Source organism: Gouania willdenowi, chromosome 19 (genome assembly GCF_900634775.1).
Source record: "Gouania willdenowi chromosome 19, fGouWil2.1, whole genome shotgun sequence".
NCBI lineage: Eukaryota > Metazoa > Chordata > Actinopteri > Blenniiformes > Gobiesocidae > Gouania > Gouania willdenowi.
In genome coordinates, this window is record NC_041062.1 from 11,079,366 (window position 1) to 11,097,781 (window position 18,416).

The window sequence follows — 18,416 nt, forward strand, 5'->3', positions numbered from 1 at the left end:
CCAAGCAGTAAAATTCGAACTAAAAGATTTCAAAAACCTAAATTTTCTGAAAACTAATAAAATTCAAATGGATACTTTTATACTTCTATAATTAAAATACTCTCTTCATTCATTTGAGCAGTTTCAGGTTCGTACCTCAATGAGCATGGCTCTCTCCGTCTTCATGACAACCTCCAGCAGCGGTTTGACGAGCGTCTGGGGTGCAGCTGGGATCAGTTGGAAAAGGTTAATGATGGCTGAACAGATTTTCATCTCCTGCAGAAAGAGTGGGAGAAAAACAATACACGGAACAAAAGAGTGAGTGCATTTCTTTAGACAGACGAGCCGACGCAAACTTCTTTTTGAACATTCTTGATGGACAGCCACCGAGGAAAGACAAGGATGAATCTAAGACCAATGAATGAAACTTGGTCAAATCTCTGATTACTGGTGAGGAAAACAAACAAAGGACAGAGTTATTGGCCAGTTTTGTAAATCTTTGTTAATATCTCTTGGCAGTGCAGACACCACAGGGGAGAGTAGAATATTAGACACTTGGAAACAAATGTAAGGTTAGGCGCTGAGATGACTGGAACATTTCCCAGAATGATCACAAACACATAAACACAGAGCAACTCCACCACTACCACAACATCGGTTTGGTTGACCTAAACAACATTGGCTCAAGGTGTGTTTCAACAACTGACAGAACGTCACCAACAGAGGGCGTAACACCAGGTCACATCTCACCTCGACCCCCTCCAACGCAGGCTGTGCCAGAATGGGAAACAATGATCAGAGTCAGCAGAACAGTATGTGTGCGTTAGTGTGTGTCTGTGGGGTGTCTGACTCTGTTCTCCATGGAGAGTGAGCTGATAAGACAGGGCGGTAATGGATGGGCAGACAGCATCAACCTTTACAAGTGACCTCAGGAGCAATTTATCTCAACAGTGGGGGGAGCAGGGCGAGGCTGGGTGACACGTCCACGTCAGCCGAGCAGCTCACAATTCATGGTGTCTAGAGGAGAGCATTAGTTTGACTGATGCAGCGTAAAGATGATGACGAGAGGCAGTTCTCGAGCTGTACTTCAAACTGTCTCCGTCAAATTAGACAAAGTTTTTGTTCTTGTAAAATCTTTCATCTTATGCCTGTTTATTTGCCAGCTCAGTCAAAACCTTGTAAAAGCTAAACCCACAGAGCAATCTTCCTTAGTGCTGTTTGACGTTTTCCTTTTCATTTTTATGTTAACTTGCAGTTTTACTGAGAACAACCAAAGGAGGATGGAGAGAAATCCAATTTACATCGTGAGACAAGGCATTTTTTTGGCCCCTCACCATTTCTCCACTGTCACAAGGTTATCTGTTGTAGAGATAATGAGGAGGAGACATCAAGCTGTGCCCACCACCGTCTGCCCGTTGCTTAATTAATCATTGATTGTAATATGGACAACGCGTAATTCATGTGGAAAAAGGAGACACTAAATGAAACGATGGCTTCTTCACTAAAAGGAGTAATTTATGTGGCTTGATTTCCCCAAGTCATTTCTAACGGAAAAAAAAACTGAAGATTCCCACTTTGGTACATGTTCCTGCTCAGCATTGTGGGCGTATACTACAAAGCTAGATCGCGCTAATTTATGGGATTTAATCAGTGTGTGCTGTCCTACGAAGCTGGATAACGTCTTATGAAGCTAAATCCCCATGATAACTTAGGCTGAACGACAAACCTGGTCGGGACCAGGTTTTGTTCTGGCAAGGATCTTAGCGAGTACTAAAGCCCCGCCTCCTGACCAATCAGATCTCTTAGAAAAGAAGCTGTCCAATAAAAGGTGATGAACACGTCGCTGTGTAGATCTGATGTGACGCTGACAGAGAGAAATAATATTTAGACATCGATACAATCCTTTCATTTACCAATGACATCCTATAGGAAACAGAGATTTTTATCTGATGGACTCATAAAGTAAAATAAGTCAGCTGATAAAGCCTGCGTGCATCAGGCGCTTTCAGATCGATAAATTCATTAATTTGTTTATTCTGGGGTAAATGCAGAGAGCCTCAGTCCAGTCAGATAATATAAAATATGAATATATGATTTAGGCTGATCTGCATGAACGCAGCATCAGAGCCACAGACAAGTTAAAAGAGAAAATGAAACTGATCAGTGTTTGTTTATTCTCCGTTTCTAATCTCACTAATTGAATCATTAACACTCATGAATTCCAGCATTAATTACTTTCTGCTTTTAGTGCAGCAATAGTGTTGTTTTTGGTCTGAATTATGTATTTTAAGTCTTTATATTTCTAAAGAATTATTACTCAATTGTGACATAAGTTGCTCTCCAGTTTCTCCGTGATTGTGATTGGTCTGACGCTGTAATATCCACCTCTGTCACGAGAGCGCGCTGGTAACCAGGCTGAAATCCACACGCTTAACTTAGCTTGTTGTAATCTGGATTCGTAGAACAGCTTCTGTCTGACGGACAATGTTTGGTCAGGTAAAGCCCCCTAACAGAGATAAATCCAGGACATAATTATCTAGCTTTGTAGTACAGGCCCTGAGAGTTTATTTGTATTTGTAATACATTGGTCAAAGGTCTGTTAGGTGCTGTATTTACTTACACTGCCATCGCTGCGCTGGCCGCCTTTGTGTGTGATTACAACTACCTCCATCCACTTTCGCAGGTGTTGCTGGAAAAAAAGGAAGAAAAAAAAGAAAAAGATTGGAATTGAAGCATGATGTAAAATTTTGGGGCTGTTGATAATTTAAGCTGGTCAGTGATGAGGCAGAGAAGTCTTTATTGGCTTCACAAATCTTTATCATGTCAGAAAGTATCAGTTATTCGGGCTGTGCAATGAGCCTACTGTCACTACTGACAGCTAATGTTTCTTTTCAACTGAATACAATGACAGCATCATCTCTTTGCAGCTTTATAATTCAATTCTTAATTTCTCTATAACTGAAAAGGCTCCACGAGTCATGATTTGCAGATAAGTCTGTTAATTTGATTTATTTTCCAATTGTATTGACTGTATTATTTATTCCATTGATATATTGTTTGTGCTTAAGCACATGCTTAATCGCAACACTTACCCTCTTACTACATATCAATGTGCCCGTCATTGATTTAAAGTTGATAATAAGCTGTAGATTTAACACACAAATTATCTTATTTGTAAAATGAAACATGCACAATTTCTGTCTGCACAATTCAACCACTCTCCTGATGAATCCCAAAAAGTAAACATAATCTAAAAATGCAAGAGCTATAGTAGCATCAAGCTAGCAGACTGGTAGCCGAGGGTAAAGTCGCTCACCATCATCTGATCACAGAACTTGTCGTTGAAGGAGTTTGGGAAAAGGCGTGTGACCGAGGTCAAGCGGTTCACCACGTTGAGGGTCAGGCTGCGGTAATCCCCTAACATCATCAGCAATGGGCGCATGTGAGTGTGGATCTGATCCACTTCAATTGTTGCACCTTCCAGGAACTACAGAAAAAAACAACAGAGAACCAGGGATGAGAATATTAAGACGTGGTAAAATGAAAGTGCATTTATAAAGATGAATACTGTATCACAACGCTCTAAAAAGCTTTGGTAAAAATACTTTTCGGATGCACAAATTTTCCTCATCATGAGACATGAACTTGTCTGGCTTCTCCTGAGTGAGTCACAGCCCTTTATGTCTGCTTTCAGGTTCTGAAGCCACTCAAATTAAGGCATGGTGAGTCGTAAACAAGCACACATTACAAGTGATGACGTGCACCCACACCCCCATACGGACAAAGGAGGGGTGAGGTGATGATGCAAGGCAGCCACATTCATTTTCCTTTCAGTGCTGGAACAAACACTCCATCCTGTATCGATCAGGTCATGGAAACGCTCATTAGTGTTAGCAGATGAAAGAAGAGACAGAAAATGGGTTAAAAAAAAAGTAGGATTGTGGAAATAAGTAATGATGGTACAAAAAATAAGGAGTAAAATAAATGTAGAAATGAATAAGGGTTCGGAGCAGAATAAAAGGGACTAAGAGGATATGGATTATTTGATGAATAGAGGCACACGTGTGAGTAGTAAGAGGCTGAAAAGATCGAGTGACTAGAGATTCACAGATAAAAGAAAAAACAAGAAGGTGCGGTTGTGGTTCTGACACGAATTACTCCCTGGGAGGGCAACCTCAATACTGTTTAAAAGGTGGAAATAAAGCAAAGATGTGTTTTTAGAGTTTCTTAAAAGAGAAGACTGACAACAGAAAAGACCAAGCCTGCAATTTTCATAGAAAAATTATTTATACTTTGATATATGAAAAACCCTTTTCAAAAACTTAATTGCATTGCATATTAATAACACTTGAGAGCGATGATTACTTTAAAATGTTCTGTTATGTTTTTAGGCTATATGCAAATTTGGTTTATTTTTCTAACTTTGGGGAAAACCATTAATTTTTACCTAAATTTAGACTGTTTAGTGAAACACTGGGGTTGGGTTTATTTAAACAATGTTGCCAATTATTCCTTTGTTTAGTTTTTATATTTAAAAGGTCATATGTAATCATTTGTCAAAATCTTGTGCAATAAAAAGCAATTTTGACTAGTTATTGAATACGCCCAAGAAGCAAAATCTCTTATACAATAAATCGTTTAAAAAAAATTAATAGATTAATCGATTATTATCATTATTATTGTTTACTGCAGCCCCAATCCAAACATATTCTGTGCTTATTTGGGGTCCCTTTAGAAAACAAACACATGAGCTGCTAAACGCAGGAAAACTTTAAGGAAATGTTACCAGATTATGCTTTTTGCAACTTCATAACTTTGAAAACATTATAAAACCCTTGCATTACCAAATGGTAAAGTATTTCTTTAGTTAATAATTTACTGTGTTTTTTAGGTAGTAAAGTGGTCTCAAAAAAGGTTTCAATGAATCATACTGACCTTCCTCATGCAAGCTTCTCCTGCTTCCTGCAGTTCATTGTTGGTAGAGTTGAGGGCTTTAAAGAGGACAGCAATGATCTTCTCCCTGGACTGTGGCAAGTAGTTACAAGCAGCTAGGGCATCTGAATGGGAATGACCACAACATAAGCAATTAATAGCATGTTTCTAAAATCCTCCCCAAATTGAACAAAACAATCACTAATAAAAGCTTTTTACATTTCAGGGTATGGTTTGATTGTTTCTGTTATTTGCTGTATTCAAATTCAGGTTTACTCACTGAGGGCAGCAATACGAAGAGGAACAAGTGAGGGCAAACTCTTGTAACAAGGCAGTTTCATTAAAGCAGTATCCTCTGCTTCACAGAGGTTCAACAACTAGAAAGGAAGAAACGCCTGATATTAAAAGGCAAAGAAATGGGATCTTATCAAGGTAATAAGTTTAACCCAGTCACATCAATCCAACTGTGCACCCTATTTGCACACCTCTGTGTAGAAGACTTTATGCTCCATGACATTGAGGTCCATTGTGAAGAGCCGGGGTTGCAGAGTGGTGCAGAAAGTGTTTCCCTCCATCAAACCAATCTGGGCATTGGCCGGCTGGTGACGCAGCAGGTGCTTTTTGGGTGGAACCATATCTTGCAAAACCTAAAAAAAAAAAAAAAAAAAAAAAAAAAAAAAAAAAAAAAAAAAATGAGTGCAGGCGTCCTCCTTTGTAATCACTTTAACAAAAACCCACTTCGTATTTGGTTTCACCTCTTTGTGTGGTTCCATGATGACGGTCACAGTTTTGCCGGTGACTTGGGCGAGCACCTGCAGGGAGTGCATGGCCTGCTTTCTCACAGTGGAGTTGGGTGAAGTGACCTCACGGACCAGATCGTGGGTGACCATGTGGAAGGACTTCTCCTGAGCGGTGAGCAGCTCCTCCGTCTTTTCCTCGTCTTTCAGCGGCGTGGCACAGCGCACCAGCAACTGTTCCAGGGTGGTCTTGGCCATTGCTACTGCGCCATTTGACACCTGTGAGAAAATTGACGAGAACACATCTAAACTTGTTGTTTCTTGTCTCTTTTTTCAAGATAGACAGGTCCTAATTTTCCTACCTTGGCACGAAAGTCTTTGTTTGCCAGTGTTTCCCTTACCTCTCCCGTTAGGTCCATCATTACAAAGAGCAGTGCTTTGAGAAAGGTTAGCTGGTTCTGTAGCACCCAGATCAGTGGCAGTCTCTCCATCAGGAACTTGATTGACACGACACCACCCAGCTTAGCGTACCAGGCCTGCTCGTAGCAGCAGGCGCATAGACGCTCCACAATGTAGGAAAATAATGGCAGCTGGCATGCCTGGGAAGGAAGAAATCAGGTAAACAAGCACAATTGCATTAAAAAACAAAAGACTTCTTTCTGAAATTTTAATTTCAGAAATAATCTCAGGAAAAACACCTACTTAAAAATACCAGCATAACACATACATTAACATATACTACATCAGTTACAAGGTGAGTTTATTGCTGCCACAGTCAGATAATAAATTAAGAGTCAAATATACACTAATGGCATAGGTTACATTTGCACAGTGAATGCTTGTGCTTGATTTAATTTCCTAAATGACTCACCCTCTCTTTGGAGCCAAGAATGATGCTCGCCACATCAAAGATGACAGCCAAGGCTACCTCGCCGATTTTACAAAGCTCCTTCTCCTCGTAGGCCATGCAGATAGCAATGGCATCAATCAGAACGAGTGGGTCCATGCCCTTCGAGCCATTCTCCTCACTGTGGAACATGGCGGTGCTTGGCTGGCTGCCCAGCTGATAATAGGGCAGAAGGAAAGGACCTGCAGGATCAAAGCGGGGGACAAAAGTCAAAGAATTTACAATAGCGGTCAGACAAAGGTTGTACAATAATGGAATCTTCCAAACTGCTTGTGAACAAGACCAAAAAGTGAGACATTTGTTTTAAAGCATAAAGACAAGTGAATAAGAAACAGGTCCCTCACCACACTGCTGTGCTACAGCCACCATGGTGTAATGACGAATCAGGCTGGCGACAAAAGGAAGTGCGCTTGGTCTCAGGTCTTTGATCACTGCAGACATGAAGGCCCCAGTCAGGGCCTGTTCAAAGGTCCGGCGGGCAGGTGTGTCCTGGGCTTTGTATCGGTGAGAAATGATGACATTTGGGATCCACTTCTCGGTAAAGCTAACAGAGAAGATAACCACAGTGAGCTATTCATGTGTGGCAGCACAACAGACACATTTTAAAGACTGAAATCAAAATATTTGTCTATTGTCTGCAACACAACAACCCACGAGATCCAGATTTATCTCGGTTCAACCCTCCTTCCCAACTACTATCTTTGTCCTCCCCTGTTAGTATTTTTGTTATTTACAGAAGCTGAAGGCAGCAGGCCATGCTGTGACAGAGCATCTGTGTTCTCCATGCTTGAGCCTGTGTTTTATAATGCCACACGCCAGGGGCAGACCTGATAAATTGCTTTATTTTATGACTGCCATTTAAAAAACTGAAGAAGGAGGGAAAAGAAAGAGGTATAATAGTGAGTCTCTGGCGTGGAGAGAGCATGGCGAGCAAAATACCAAATCAATTGCCCGTTACTCCATTAGGAGCAGGCTGCAGACCTATTTTAGGGAGCTGGCATTTTGACTAGACCCAAAATGGGAAAAAAATAACAGCGTGTGGTGTCTGAGGAGGCCTTGGGTACAGCCCTCTTAATCACAACTGACACACTAAATTATCCCACGAGTACAAATACACATTAGTGTTCATGTGAAATAATAGAGGGGATAAAGCACGGTGTGGCACATACAGGTGGAAGTTAACTAGCTCCTGTCCAGGGATCAATGACAGTAATCACCTCTATTTCTGTTTCTGCTCATGTGTGCATTTGCTCTGAGGCTGATAAGAGGGTGGGTTCCCTTTATATTATATGCTCATGAAAGAGAGAGAGAGAGAGAGAGAGAGAGAGAGAGAGAGAGAGAGAGAGAGAGAGAGAGAGAGAGAGAGAGAGAGAGAGAGAGCATCTGTTCTCCTGGATAATAAATAAATAAAAAAGCAGGAAACATCCTTGATTTCAAAACCTTCTCAAAAGAACACACATTTGAAATGATCATTGCTAAACTGTGCAAATATGCTCTTAATTTATGTAATGGTCTGATGTTCAAACCAACAAAAAACTTCAATGGAAGATTGATACAAATTTGCTGACATCTGAAATTGTTACGGCATCATCAAGAGTTTCCAATTAAAGCACTTCCATTCATTGGAAACTAATAACCGGCTGCCAATCAAAGCTGAACTCACTTGGGATGAGCCAAAAGTTGGTAGAGGGCGTGTTTGTTGTCATCCAGACTAGTCATGGCCACAAGGAAACACTTGATGACCTCCCAGGCTTGTCGTCTGTAATACGGCTCTGTGTTCGCACTCTTTAAGCAGTCCAGTGCCGTCTCTATAGCCTACGAGCAAACATGACAGGAATCATTCATTGTTAACCCAATGTTGACTCAAAAACACAATAACATGACTCAGCTTCCCATCTTTCATGTACAGCAATCACAGCTTTGCAATCTGGCCAAGCATTGGTCAAAATTATTTCTAAATAATGGGATGACAAACTGCAGCCGGATAGTTCAACATTAGAAAATTATCTAGTTATTTAATTTCCAAATAGAAAAATAATATATGAATAGATGGGAAAGGATGAGGATGAAAATAAACTGTAAAGTACACAATCGCAGCGCTTATTAGTTAAACAAACCGTCATTCCCCGTTTCATGTATAACCATCAGACTTTTATAGACTCTGTATAGACTTTATAGACTCTCACTTTTTGATTTAATAAAGAAAAGACGTTTCTGCCGTTGGGAAAGAAATTATTTTTGAAAGGAGGAAACAGGGTAAAGTACAAAAAAGGCAACTGCTGAATAAAATACGGAAAATTCACCTCAAATCCCACTTATTTGATCTCCCCATATACCTCCAGGCTCTTCAGTTTCTCTCTTTCTAATGTGCCAACTAACCATAAAGAAAGATGAGCCAGCAAACGATTCGCGCCCCTCAGCCGGAGCTTGTGGCCATGCAGCATGTGTGTGTGTGTTTGTTGATAATGATGATGGCTAACACACACACACACACAGACTGATAGCCCAGAAGAGAAAGCGTCCATTAGTGCAGGTAAATAATGCCGTCATGGTGGCCCACACTAGATTGATGATTACTGACTGAGGATGAGGGGGAGAAGCAAGAGATGAATTCAATTACCTGAAGCACACATACAATCTGACTTACTTTAAGACTCTCTCAAACACACACACACTAAGCAGTGACAGAGACATACTACTCTAGGCTGAGAACAATAATGAGGATCACAAAGCTATTTTAAGTTCATTTCAGACTTTCTGAAACTATAATACAAAGACAAAAAAGAGGGCCATCAAATCGCTTAAAGCCATGAACTGACTTTCTCCAATAAGAAACCATCTGATAGGCTGTGCGTCATGATTTACCTTTTCCATGGGTAGTTGTATGGAGGCTTTGCAGTCGGTGAATTCAGCCTTGATGCTGGGCCCCTGGACCTCCGTCACCACATAGTTCAGCCTTTGAGACTCCTTCAGCATTTTCCGGTTGCTGCCTCCGAACTTCCCCAGCACTCGGTAAGCTACGTGGGAGATGCTCTCTGCTGGATTACGAAGAGTGCGCCACAAAGCCTGGAGGAGGGTGCGAGACAGGATGATTCAGTTCCAGTGACAAAAACCAAACAGAAGCATTCCAATTTCTCACTGGTTAGAGGACATCAGACATTAAGAAGCCCTACAGGCAAAAGCTGTACAACTTATACCTCTTTTTTTCAACAAATTAAATAAACCATCTCACCTGCATGAGTTCAGCTCGGACAGGCTGGATGTGGTCATAAAGGAAGTCCGGTTGTAGGTTGTCTACACACAGCTCCAGAGTGCGGAGACCCTGACTAACCAACGTCTGGGATCCATTGAGAGCAGATACCAGTGGATCCATTAGCATGGGTAAGTATGGCAGCAGAGAGCTCAGACGCACTGGCACGGTCAAGCACAGCTCAACAAACAGGTCCTTCATATGTTGTTTGTGTAGACCACTCTGAAGCATGTTCAGTCCTGAAGGAACATGAAAATAATAAAAATTTACCCACAAAAGTACTACAAATCTGTTCTTTGATGTGTGAGATCTGATTTTTTTTTTACCTTGAAGCAAGTTAGGAAGAAGAGGGAGGAACTCTTGGTAGAGAAGGTCATGGCTGCCTCCACCAATTGAGCGGAATAAAGCTCGCAGAAGAAGAAAGTAGTTATAGGGCTCCTTAGCCGACTGGGCCAGTTCCATGGAGCTGTTTACTATCTTGTGAAGGTGTGGCTAAAGGCAAAAAAGCAAACTTATAAGTAATAATGTACAAAGAAATTACCATCACTATACAATTACATGCAGTTACCTTTAGCATCTGCTCGTTCTCAGCAGCAAACAGTGAAACCGAGCCAAACACAAGCTTAAAGAGCTTTAGGTAGAGGTTTGATAGCTCAACATTGGAGCCCATCTCTGGCAGCCTTTCAAGAAGATACTCCACGAGGATGGTGGCGAACAGAGCAGACGTCGACAAGTTTGCTAAAAAAGAATTAGCCACAATCTACAAAGCAACAAAAACAGAAAAGACAAGAATAGAATCACTCTTTCCTTATAATGACATGTTTGTTGTAGATAAGTGAGGTGAGCTTGACCTGCAGTGCGTAGTTTTTGGAGATCCTCTCCACCATGTAAGGCACCGTGGTCTGAAAAATCTCCTTAAACGTGAGAGGGTTCATCATAGTGAAGACTCCGGCAAAGTGTTCCAGGACTTCCTTCTCTTCCTTCATACGGACAGTTTGGCAATTGGCCACTCTGATGTACGTCTGCTGGTTGTTTGCAACCTGCACCTAAACAGGAAGAGACATGCAAGCTATTAAACTGGATCATTGGTGGATGATTGAAGACCTTATTTCACTCCCAAACAACAGTTAATATTAAATGCCATCTAGTTAATGGTCCCAATATCAAGCCAAGTTAAACTCTATTAGGGTGTAATTCACTTTGGTATTACCTGATAGATGTCCAAAGCTTGCATGGCATATTTGACCAGCTTAATGTAGATTTGAGTCTCTTTTGGCTGCAGCTGCTTGTTAGGAATGAATTGAGCCTCTGAGGAAAAAAAGAGAGATAATTCAAAACCTGAATATAAAATCAAAAGCTACAATATGCATTTACACACTTCACAATTTTACAATAATTACATTAAATGAGTTGTACTTATTAGTCTCTGTCTGCTTACCTCCAGGGGCTTTGCATGATGTGATCCCCCAGGTAATAGTCTTCACTCCACACACCAGCGTCTTCACTAAGCTGCGGCAGTCGGGGACTTGGAAAGTCTGTTTGTCGTCCTTGTCACCGGGCCTATCGAAGGGCGTCGCTGCCTGTGGAGGCGCTGCCGCCACGGGCGTCGGGGGTGCAGGAGGTGGAATGGCGGGGGTTGTGGACGGAGTGGGAGTGGCTGGGACCCCGGGCAACGTGCCCGGGTCGACCACGCCCATCTCTGACTGAGGTTTGCACTTTTTGAAGATGGAGACGAGCTGGTAGCGTGCGATGGTGTGAAACTTCAAAACAAAAACCTGTTTCCAAGGCAAAAAAGCAAAGCATAAATTGATTTATTCATATGAGAAGAAAAGTTGTATTAGCATTATCTGTGCTGCTCTGCTTACCTCCAGCATCCGCATCAGGATGTCTCGCCCGTTTCCATTCTCCTGCTCTGACTTGGAGCGGATACAGTCCACCAGGTTAAGGAGCAGCTTGCAGGACATGGTCTGGATGTTACTTGGAAGCGACTCGTCATCAATGTTCTTGGCAAAGAGCTGCACCGCTAAAGATAAATCTGTCAGGGGCAGGTTCTGGCGAACATGGTGTACCAGGTCTGCAAGTGTGCTGTAGGCCAGAGGTCTGGAACAAAAGAGGGGGGGGACACTTTCATTAAAAAAATAAAGTTGTAAAAATAAAAAGTTGTAAAGTTGTAAAAATAAAAAGTTGTAAAAAAATAAATGGTGCTAAAGGAAATCCAAGTTTCCAAAAAGAAACAAAAAAGTGACATCAGGGATTCTGAAGGCACTGCAGGCCTTACAAAAATGTAAGTATTGAGTTGAGGGAGGATGAGGAGAAATTAGGGCGAGCTAATGAATGACACTGATAGCCCTGCCAGATGCCATCCAGCAGCCTGCTTTCCAAAGTAGCACTAATGAAATAAGACAGCTATTTTGTTGATGAGGTGAAGAAGTTTGGCAACTGAACCAGGTCAAAAAAGTCGAGGTAAAAGCTATGCAGGCAGCTTGCCCACTGGAGACGTGAATGTTGATGATGAACTGACAGTGAGATCTGAGCTACAAGGTTGCAGTCAGCTTTCCTAAGAAGTGTCTGATTAATATGCAATAAGCTTTAACAGAACTGGTTGAAAAATCCCCTGAGACAGGAAGACGATACTGACAGCAGAGAGTTTCAATTATGGCGACGGCATCCTGAGTACTTACCTGAGAGTCTCTCTTGCCGTGTAGCCAGAACCAATCAGGATTGATTCATCAAAAAGTTTGTCCATGCACGGAATAAACTCTGACGAAAAGTAAACAAATATCAATGTTAAAACAGGACTACTCTTTAGTTTCAAAATATTTGGAAAATTTACAATTATCATTGTTAGCATAAAATAGACGTAAAAATAGGGGTAAAAATATTAAAAACTTAGTATTGGTATAAGCTTGTGTCTTCATTCTAATTCACTTTCTAACTTTCAATTCACACAATAACAGCGACTAGCTCGACAGCTGTGTAAATTGAGAAATCTGAAGTGTGAAATGGCAAAAATCCAGGCTGTTGTTGAGCAGATCACTTACAACAAGCGTAACAGTTTCCAGAGTTTGGACAGTTTGTGTTTAAAGAAAAAAAAAGAATATGAACTTGTTGAAAGTTTTCTTATTATTCTGTGGCATTATGTGGGTATACGTACGGCTGCGTAGGTCCGTGGTGAGGATGTGCTTGGCTGCAATGAGCAGCTCTTTGCGTAGGTGAGCGGTCTCGGAGGGACAGTTGGTCAGCAGCTGTAACATACCCTTTACCATCTGTTGAGAGTACTTCCCTACCAGGTCCTAGCAGAGCAAACAACAGTACGACACTTATTATTACATCCAAGTTTGTGTTTGTGGGTGAATTTGGGTAAATCATTTTTACACTTGTTTTTTTCTTCTTCAAAAAAATCCAAATCATTTAAGTAGAATTATATAAATCAAAGCTTTAGCTTATGGTCTGATAGCAGCTTTGCTTTTGCTGTCTAGTACCTTGCAGCAGCTGACACATACCTGGTAGATTCGGATGATGTAAGCCAGGAACGACAGAGTTTTGATCTGTGCTGCAATGAAGTCTGCATAAAGCTCCTTGTTATAAAGCTTGTGTTGTCTGAGGGAAAAAATATATGAAAAAAAAAACAATTGAGCTCTAATTAAGACATTCATGATGCAGTTATTATTGTGTATCACCAGCAATGAAAATTGGAATTGTTGGGTCTCAATTCTGCATGACTGACTTGTTTGTTGGGGTACCAGCTGTTGCTGAATAGAGAAGAACCTCACTCTGTGCCTGCCTGGGAACAGAGAGGTATTTTTTTCTCTCTCCCTAAATTAACTTGATTTTTCTCCTGCTCAGAATGCGTAACACAGACTGCCTCCTACCACGGGAGGTTTTCACCTGCTGTGAGGCCAATTTGTGTAATTTAACTTTGCAAAAAATGGATGATAGCTGTGTTGGATGGCTCAGAGCTGAACTCACTGTCTAATGTAGAATAAAAAAAATTAAAAAGAAAGGGAAAGGGGGGAAATAAAACACTTTGCTAAGAATAGACTCCAATTCTCACTTGAATGATTTGGAGAGCTTACATCCGTGTACAAATACACTTGACATTATTTACCTGGCCTGTGGAGACACCTGGAGCATGATCGTGTTCATGATTAGGGGCACGAACTCAGACACCACGTTGTGAATGTTTAGCTTGTAAAGCTGTGAAGAACAAAAAAAAAAAGAAAAAAAAAGCTTTTACTTCTTTTCTGTCACACTTTGGAATTCTAATTTGAAAATTGCTTTACTAATAAAATAAAATAAAATAATTATTGTTGAAATGTATCAATAGTATTAACAAATAACCTGAATCTTAATTTTAAATAAAACAGATTTGAATAACATCCCCAGAACCGGGAATCTTAAAATGACTCAATTATATACATTGATTTGGCTCATTTAAAAAAGAAACCTGTGTTTTTGAGGTGTAAAAAAGGACTCAATTTAACTAAAGATAAACTAAAAATGGCTTTACTCACCTGATACATCAGCACTACAATGATGGGAAGCTCTGCCAGCACCTTGAGGGACAACGACCCTCGTGGGATAATGGTGTGCTTTAGGGAAGATACAACAGTGGGATGTATTATTACTGAATAGAAACAGATACAAGCAACAACCAAACTGCTTTTAGGGGAACAGAAACCAAACATGGTACCATAAAAGGCCAGGGTCTCCAGGGTAAAGAGTGAAATGTAATGTATTTGAAAAATTAATTAATTAATTTCAAAGTTTCCACATTGTATTTTCTTTCTTATTTATAAATACTTTTGATCGATTATTTCACAGTATGGTGTAGTTATGTCTAGAGACAGTGTTGTGCCGCCACCCACTGGTTACAAACAGTAATGTCAAATGCATGCAGCGCTAGCAGAAACCATCACAGGGAGATTAAAAATCCTGCCGGTAGGCTTACAGTCCGTGTTTCACTGTCTTCTCTCTCGGGTGCAGTTTTGACCAACACTGATGTGATCATTCCCACCATCTCTGGAGAGGGAACGGTGTTTTCTGCGATCACCTGTGGATTCTCAAAATACCTGGCCTGGATCAGACAGAGGCAGTCGCACAGATCAGAGGAAAACATGGTTTAGTTCAACAACAGAGAAAAGAGCAACGAGCCAATAGATGCTTGGAAAAGCGACTTCGGAAATTGCAATCGTTGCCTTTGTTCTGTGATCAAAGTAGACTACTGCAGAAGCAGCACTTACCACAACTTTAGGAAGATCTTTATAAATTTGCTTCACAAAGTCCAGGAAATGGTGAATCTGAAAAATTAATAAATAAATAAATTGCATACATAATGCAAAATCCTATACTATTAGATTTGGACTTCTGCAGCCAACTATTATCAATTCCAGGACCTCTTTGCTAAAATAGGTTTATTTAACATGTATTTCATCATTAAATTTAGATAACATTACATTAATGGTTATTTATTAATAAGTGAAATAAAAATGTTGATGCTCATTTCCAACTATGAACAAAAATCCCTGAACTTTAATTTAAGTAAGGAGCTATGAATAGACACAATCTAATGTATATCATGTACAAAAATGAATCAGAATCATTTTACTTTATCCTTGGCTTTTAAATATTCTTTAAAATTCTTCCTCATTTAAGACCTCACCTCTTGAGAAATTGGAGGTCGAAACTGTTTGTGTAGTTCAATAATGATCCGAAGGCATATTAGCACATTTTCCTCACTTTCAATCTGAAAAAAGAAAAATATAAAAACGTTTTTGAAAAAAAAGGCTGCATACCAACAGGTTACAGAAAAATCATCATGCAAAATTTCTCCTTTTATTGACCAATATTTGGTGTCAATAGCTATTCAAAATGAATAAATGCGTGCAAATACCTCGAGGAAGCGGAACATTACAGATAAGATGTTCTTGGTGTGTGAACGAAGGTGCTCGTTTGTGGGAATGCGATGTATGATTTCCAGTACAAGCTTCCGTAATTGCTGAATAAAAAGAAACAAATAAATCGTGAATAATCCAGTTTTACAAATATCATCGCTCTGCAATGCACTTCAACAGTTTATCAGAAAACATGTAAGAAAAAAAAAAGTTCTTCTTCAACAAAATATTCTCTTATTGCAGATTTATAAACAAGCTCACAGTTTAACAAACACAAACCTGTGCTGGTTTTTCTTGTAGGAACTGAACCTCTCCACCCTGAAGAAAAGTGAGGAAGCGAGGGATGATGTGCTCCAAGAAGGTGGAGTATTGAGGGGAAGAAGTAACATTCTGAAAAAAGGGGAAGAAATATGTACTTTTTTGTTTTGTTTGGTAAAGGGAATCAAAGAATCATTTAAACGCTAAGTTTCCATAGCTGTAGTCAGAATGTTTGCCCTCAAAGTTCCACTCAACCTTTGCATTTGCAAAACAAAATGTAATGACCTGGTGAAAATGATCAGGAAACAAAGACAATAAAAATGAACCTACTCCGTCACGCTGCTGCCAAAACATTTATCAAACTCACCTCAAAGTTCTCGCTGACCTCCTGCATCATCTTCAATTTAGTCTCATCAGCTGAAAGTTGAAGGACAGAGTGATGCCATTAATCACACTGGCCATTGACATTGCTCCGTTTCACATCGTCACCTCCGTGGACTCAGCAGGGGCTTTCAGATCTTATCAGTTTTACTTTCAGCGTCCAGGCTTAGTTAAAGGTACACCATGAGACACACACGCACACACACGCACACACACGCACACACACGCACGGATGTACCTTTGACTGGACTAAAGTATATCGCTCTCATCATACAACCCCTGCTGAGAACACAATGCTTTTCTGAGCAAAACTTTGTTAACAAGGATTCACCCCTGACTGAATAAAAAATGTGTCTTTAATGAACAATAAACCATTTAAATCTACAAATAGGCGTGTTGGTTCAATTCACACTAACGACTGTTGCAAAGAAAAATCGGTAACTCTATTAGTAAGTACAGTATAAATTAAGAAGTTAACTTTATATTCATCAACAGAGACTTTGATCTGTCTAGATCTTGAAAACAAATCTGGTTTAATTAAAAACATCTTTATCAGGCAGTGGAATTCATAGACCAGGGACTGTGAATTACATAGCCTATTCAAAAAAACAAATATATGCTGCATGTCCAACACAAAAATGGGAAACATAAACACAAAAAAGCATATTCAGCAAAGTAAACGCATTTATATCCAACAACATAATGTGATTATATAATCAAAAAAATATAAATATGTCTTTAGGATTACATTTTAAAAGTAATGTTTTTCATTGGCATAATGCTACAAATACATATCAAAAAACTGAAAAGTGCAGTAATGTCAAAGTGTCTTTATTAGTCGCCCTAGGGAGAAATGTGTGTTGGACAGACGGATCTGCTGCACAGACGGTTCATTTATCACAATTAAAATATTTAATCAATCACATACGTTATATATATATATATATATATATATATATATATATATATATAAACAATAAAAGGATTTGATATACTTGAAATGACATTGCCACGAAACAAATAGAGTGCATACAAGTACTCAGTGTAATGCATTAACGCCTGTGTTCTGTGTTGCGAACATTACAAATAGATTTAAAGGCAAGACCTGAACCCCCAAACGACTCAAAAGCATTCAATATACATCTGACTTACGTGTGTTTGTGTCTGTGAGCGCTGCCACAAACTGCAGGTACTTCTTCATGAGTGTGGTTTGGTCCACCACGGTGGGGCTGGGCGCGGGGACGAAAGCCATATTTCAGCTGAAAGCAGACTGTGCAGCCCCTCTGCACCGGCAGTGGGTTCACTGCACTATCATGCACACCATACAGAGCGCTGCAAGGAAGTGTAGAAGTAGTTAAAGAAGCGTAAAGTGGTGAAAACACACGCAGGCGCATAGTGATGACGTCACGCAACACAGCAGCTAGCACAATGTGTGTGTGCGCGCAAAAATATACACATAAAAAATGATGTTCAGTGAAAATAAATACTCGAATACACCAGCAATTTAAACACCAGTCATGCCAGTTCCTCCATACATTTAATCCGAGGACATTGTGGTAAATGCAATTTGCGAAGTCCACACGGGCTAATAGCTAGCAACAGTCAAAGGTTTCAAAAGAAAGAAACCTTAGAGCTACAGTGTTCAATTTATTTAGGTTAAAAACACAAGCTGCAAGTTTTAGCTTATTTCTTACTATATCATACCACTTAAGGCACCCATTTAAATAAATAAATAGATTAATGAAGTTTAAAAGGCGGTTTAAAAAAGGGTAGCCGCTGCACTCACCGAGAGACACCGACAGGAAACCGAAGCCCCGCAGCCGCCGCGCTTCAGCTCGATCAAAGATGAATGATATCCCTCCGCCTTATCTCAGTTTGCTGTGGAATAAACCATCAATCTAAAATATTCTCAGCATATTACGGCAGTAATATAATGCAGTTTCTCCGAGTATTTATTACTGCATTCTAAAAATGCATATGCCGACTCAAAATACTTTGCTCTATTTTAGGCGGAAGAACCTCTTGCTAAAATAGTTGTAGTAAGACCATCACTTTTGATGGTCTTCTGTTCCTTTGTA

General features: G+C 40.1%; 1 protein-coding gene across 1 annotated transcript in view; it reads right to left on the bottom strand.

The window, feature by feature from the left end:
• The window catches only part of trrap (transformation/transcription domain-associated protein), a 67,905-nt gene extending 50,315 nt beyond the window's left edge, over positions 1 to 17,590 (bottom strand). The window contains 32 exon segments of the mRNA XM_028475531.1: positions 136 to 255; positions 730 to 750; positions 2,600 to 2,668; positions 3,296 to 3,466; positions 4,915 to 5,036; positions 5,192 to 5,288; positions 5,397 to 5,558; positions 5,667 to 5,927; positions 6,050 to 6,247; positions 6,520 to 6,737; positions 6,900 to 7,099; positions 8,219 to 8,370; positions 9,421 to 9,621; positions 9,788 to 10,044; positions 10,132 to 10,297; positions 10,374 to 10,565; positions 10,657 to 10,851; positions 11,016 to 11,113; positions 11,244 to 11,580; positions 11,671 to 11,905; positions 12,487 to 12,565; positions 12,960 to 13,098; positions 13,309 to 13,405; positions 13,914 to 14,002; positions 14,320 to 14,397; positions 14,757 to 14,882; positions 15,049 to 15,105; positions 15,468 to 15,551; positions 15,699 to 15,803; positions 15,979 to 16,089; positions 16,325 to 16,374; positions 17,491 to 17,590. Coding sequence (XP_028331332.1) covers positions 136 to 255; positions 730 to 750; positions 2,600 to 2,668; positions 3,296 to 3,466; positions 4,915 to 5,036; positions 5,192 to 5,288; positions 5,397 to 5,558; positions 5,667 to 5,927; positions 6,050 to 6,247; positions 6,520 to 6,737; positions 6,900 to 7,099; positions 8,219 to 8,370; positions 9,421 to 9,621; positions 9,788 to 10,044; positions 10,132 to 10,297; positions 10,374 to 10,565; positions 10,657 to 10,851; positions 11,016 to 11,113; positions 11,244 to 11,580; positions 11,671 to 11,905; positions 12,487 to 12,565; positions 12,960 to 13,098; positions 13,309 to 13,405; positions 13,914 to 14,002; positions 14,320 to 14,397; positions 14,757 to 14,882; positions 15,049 to 15,105; positions 15,468 to 15,551; positions 15,699 to 15,803; positions 15,979 to 16,089; positions 16,325 to 16,374; positions 17,491 to 17,590 — 4,587 coding nt within the window.
• Between the last annotated feature and the right edge of the window lie 826 nt (positions 17,591 to 18,416).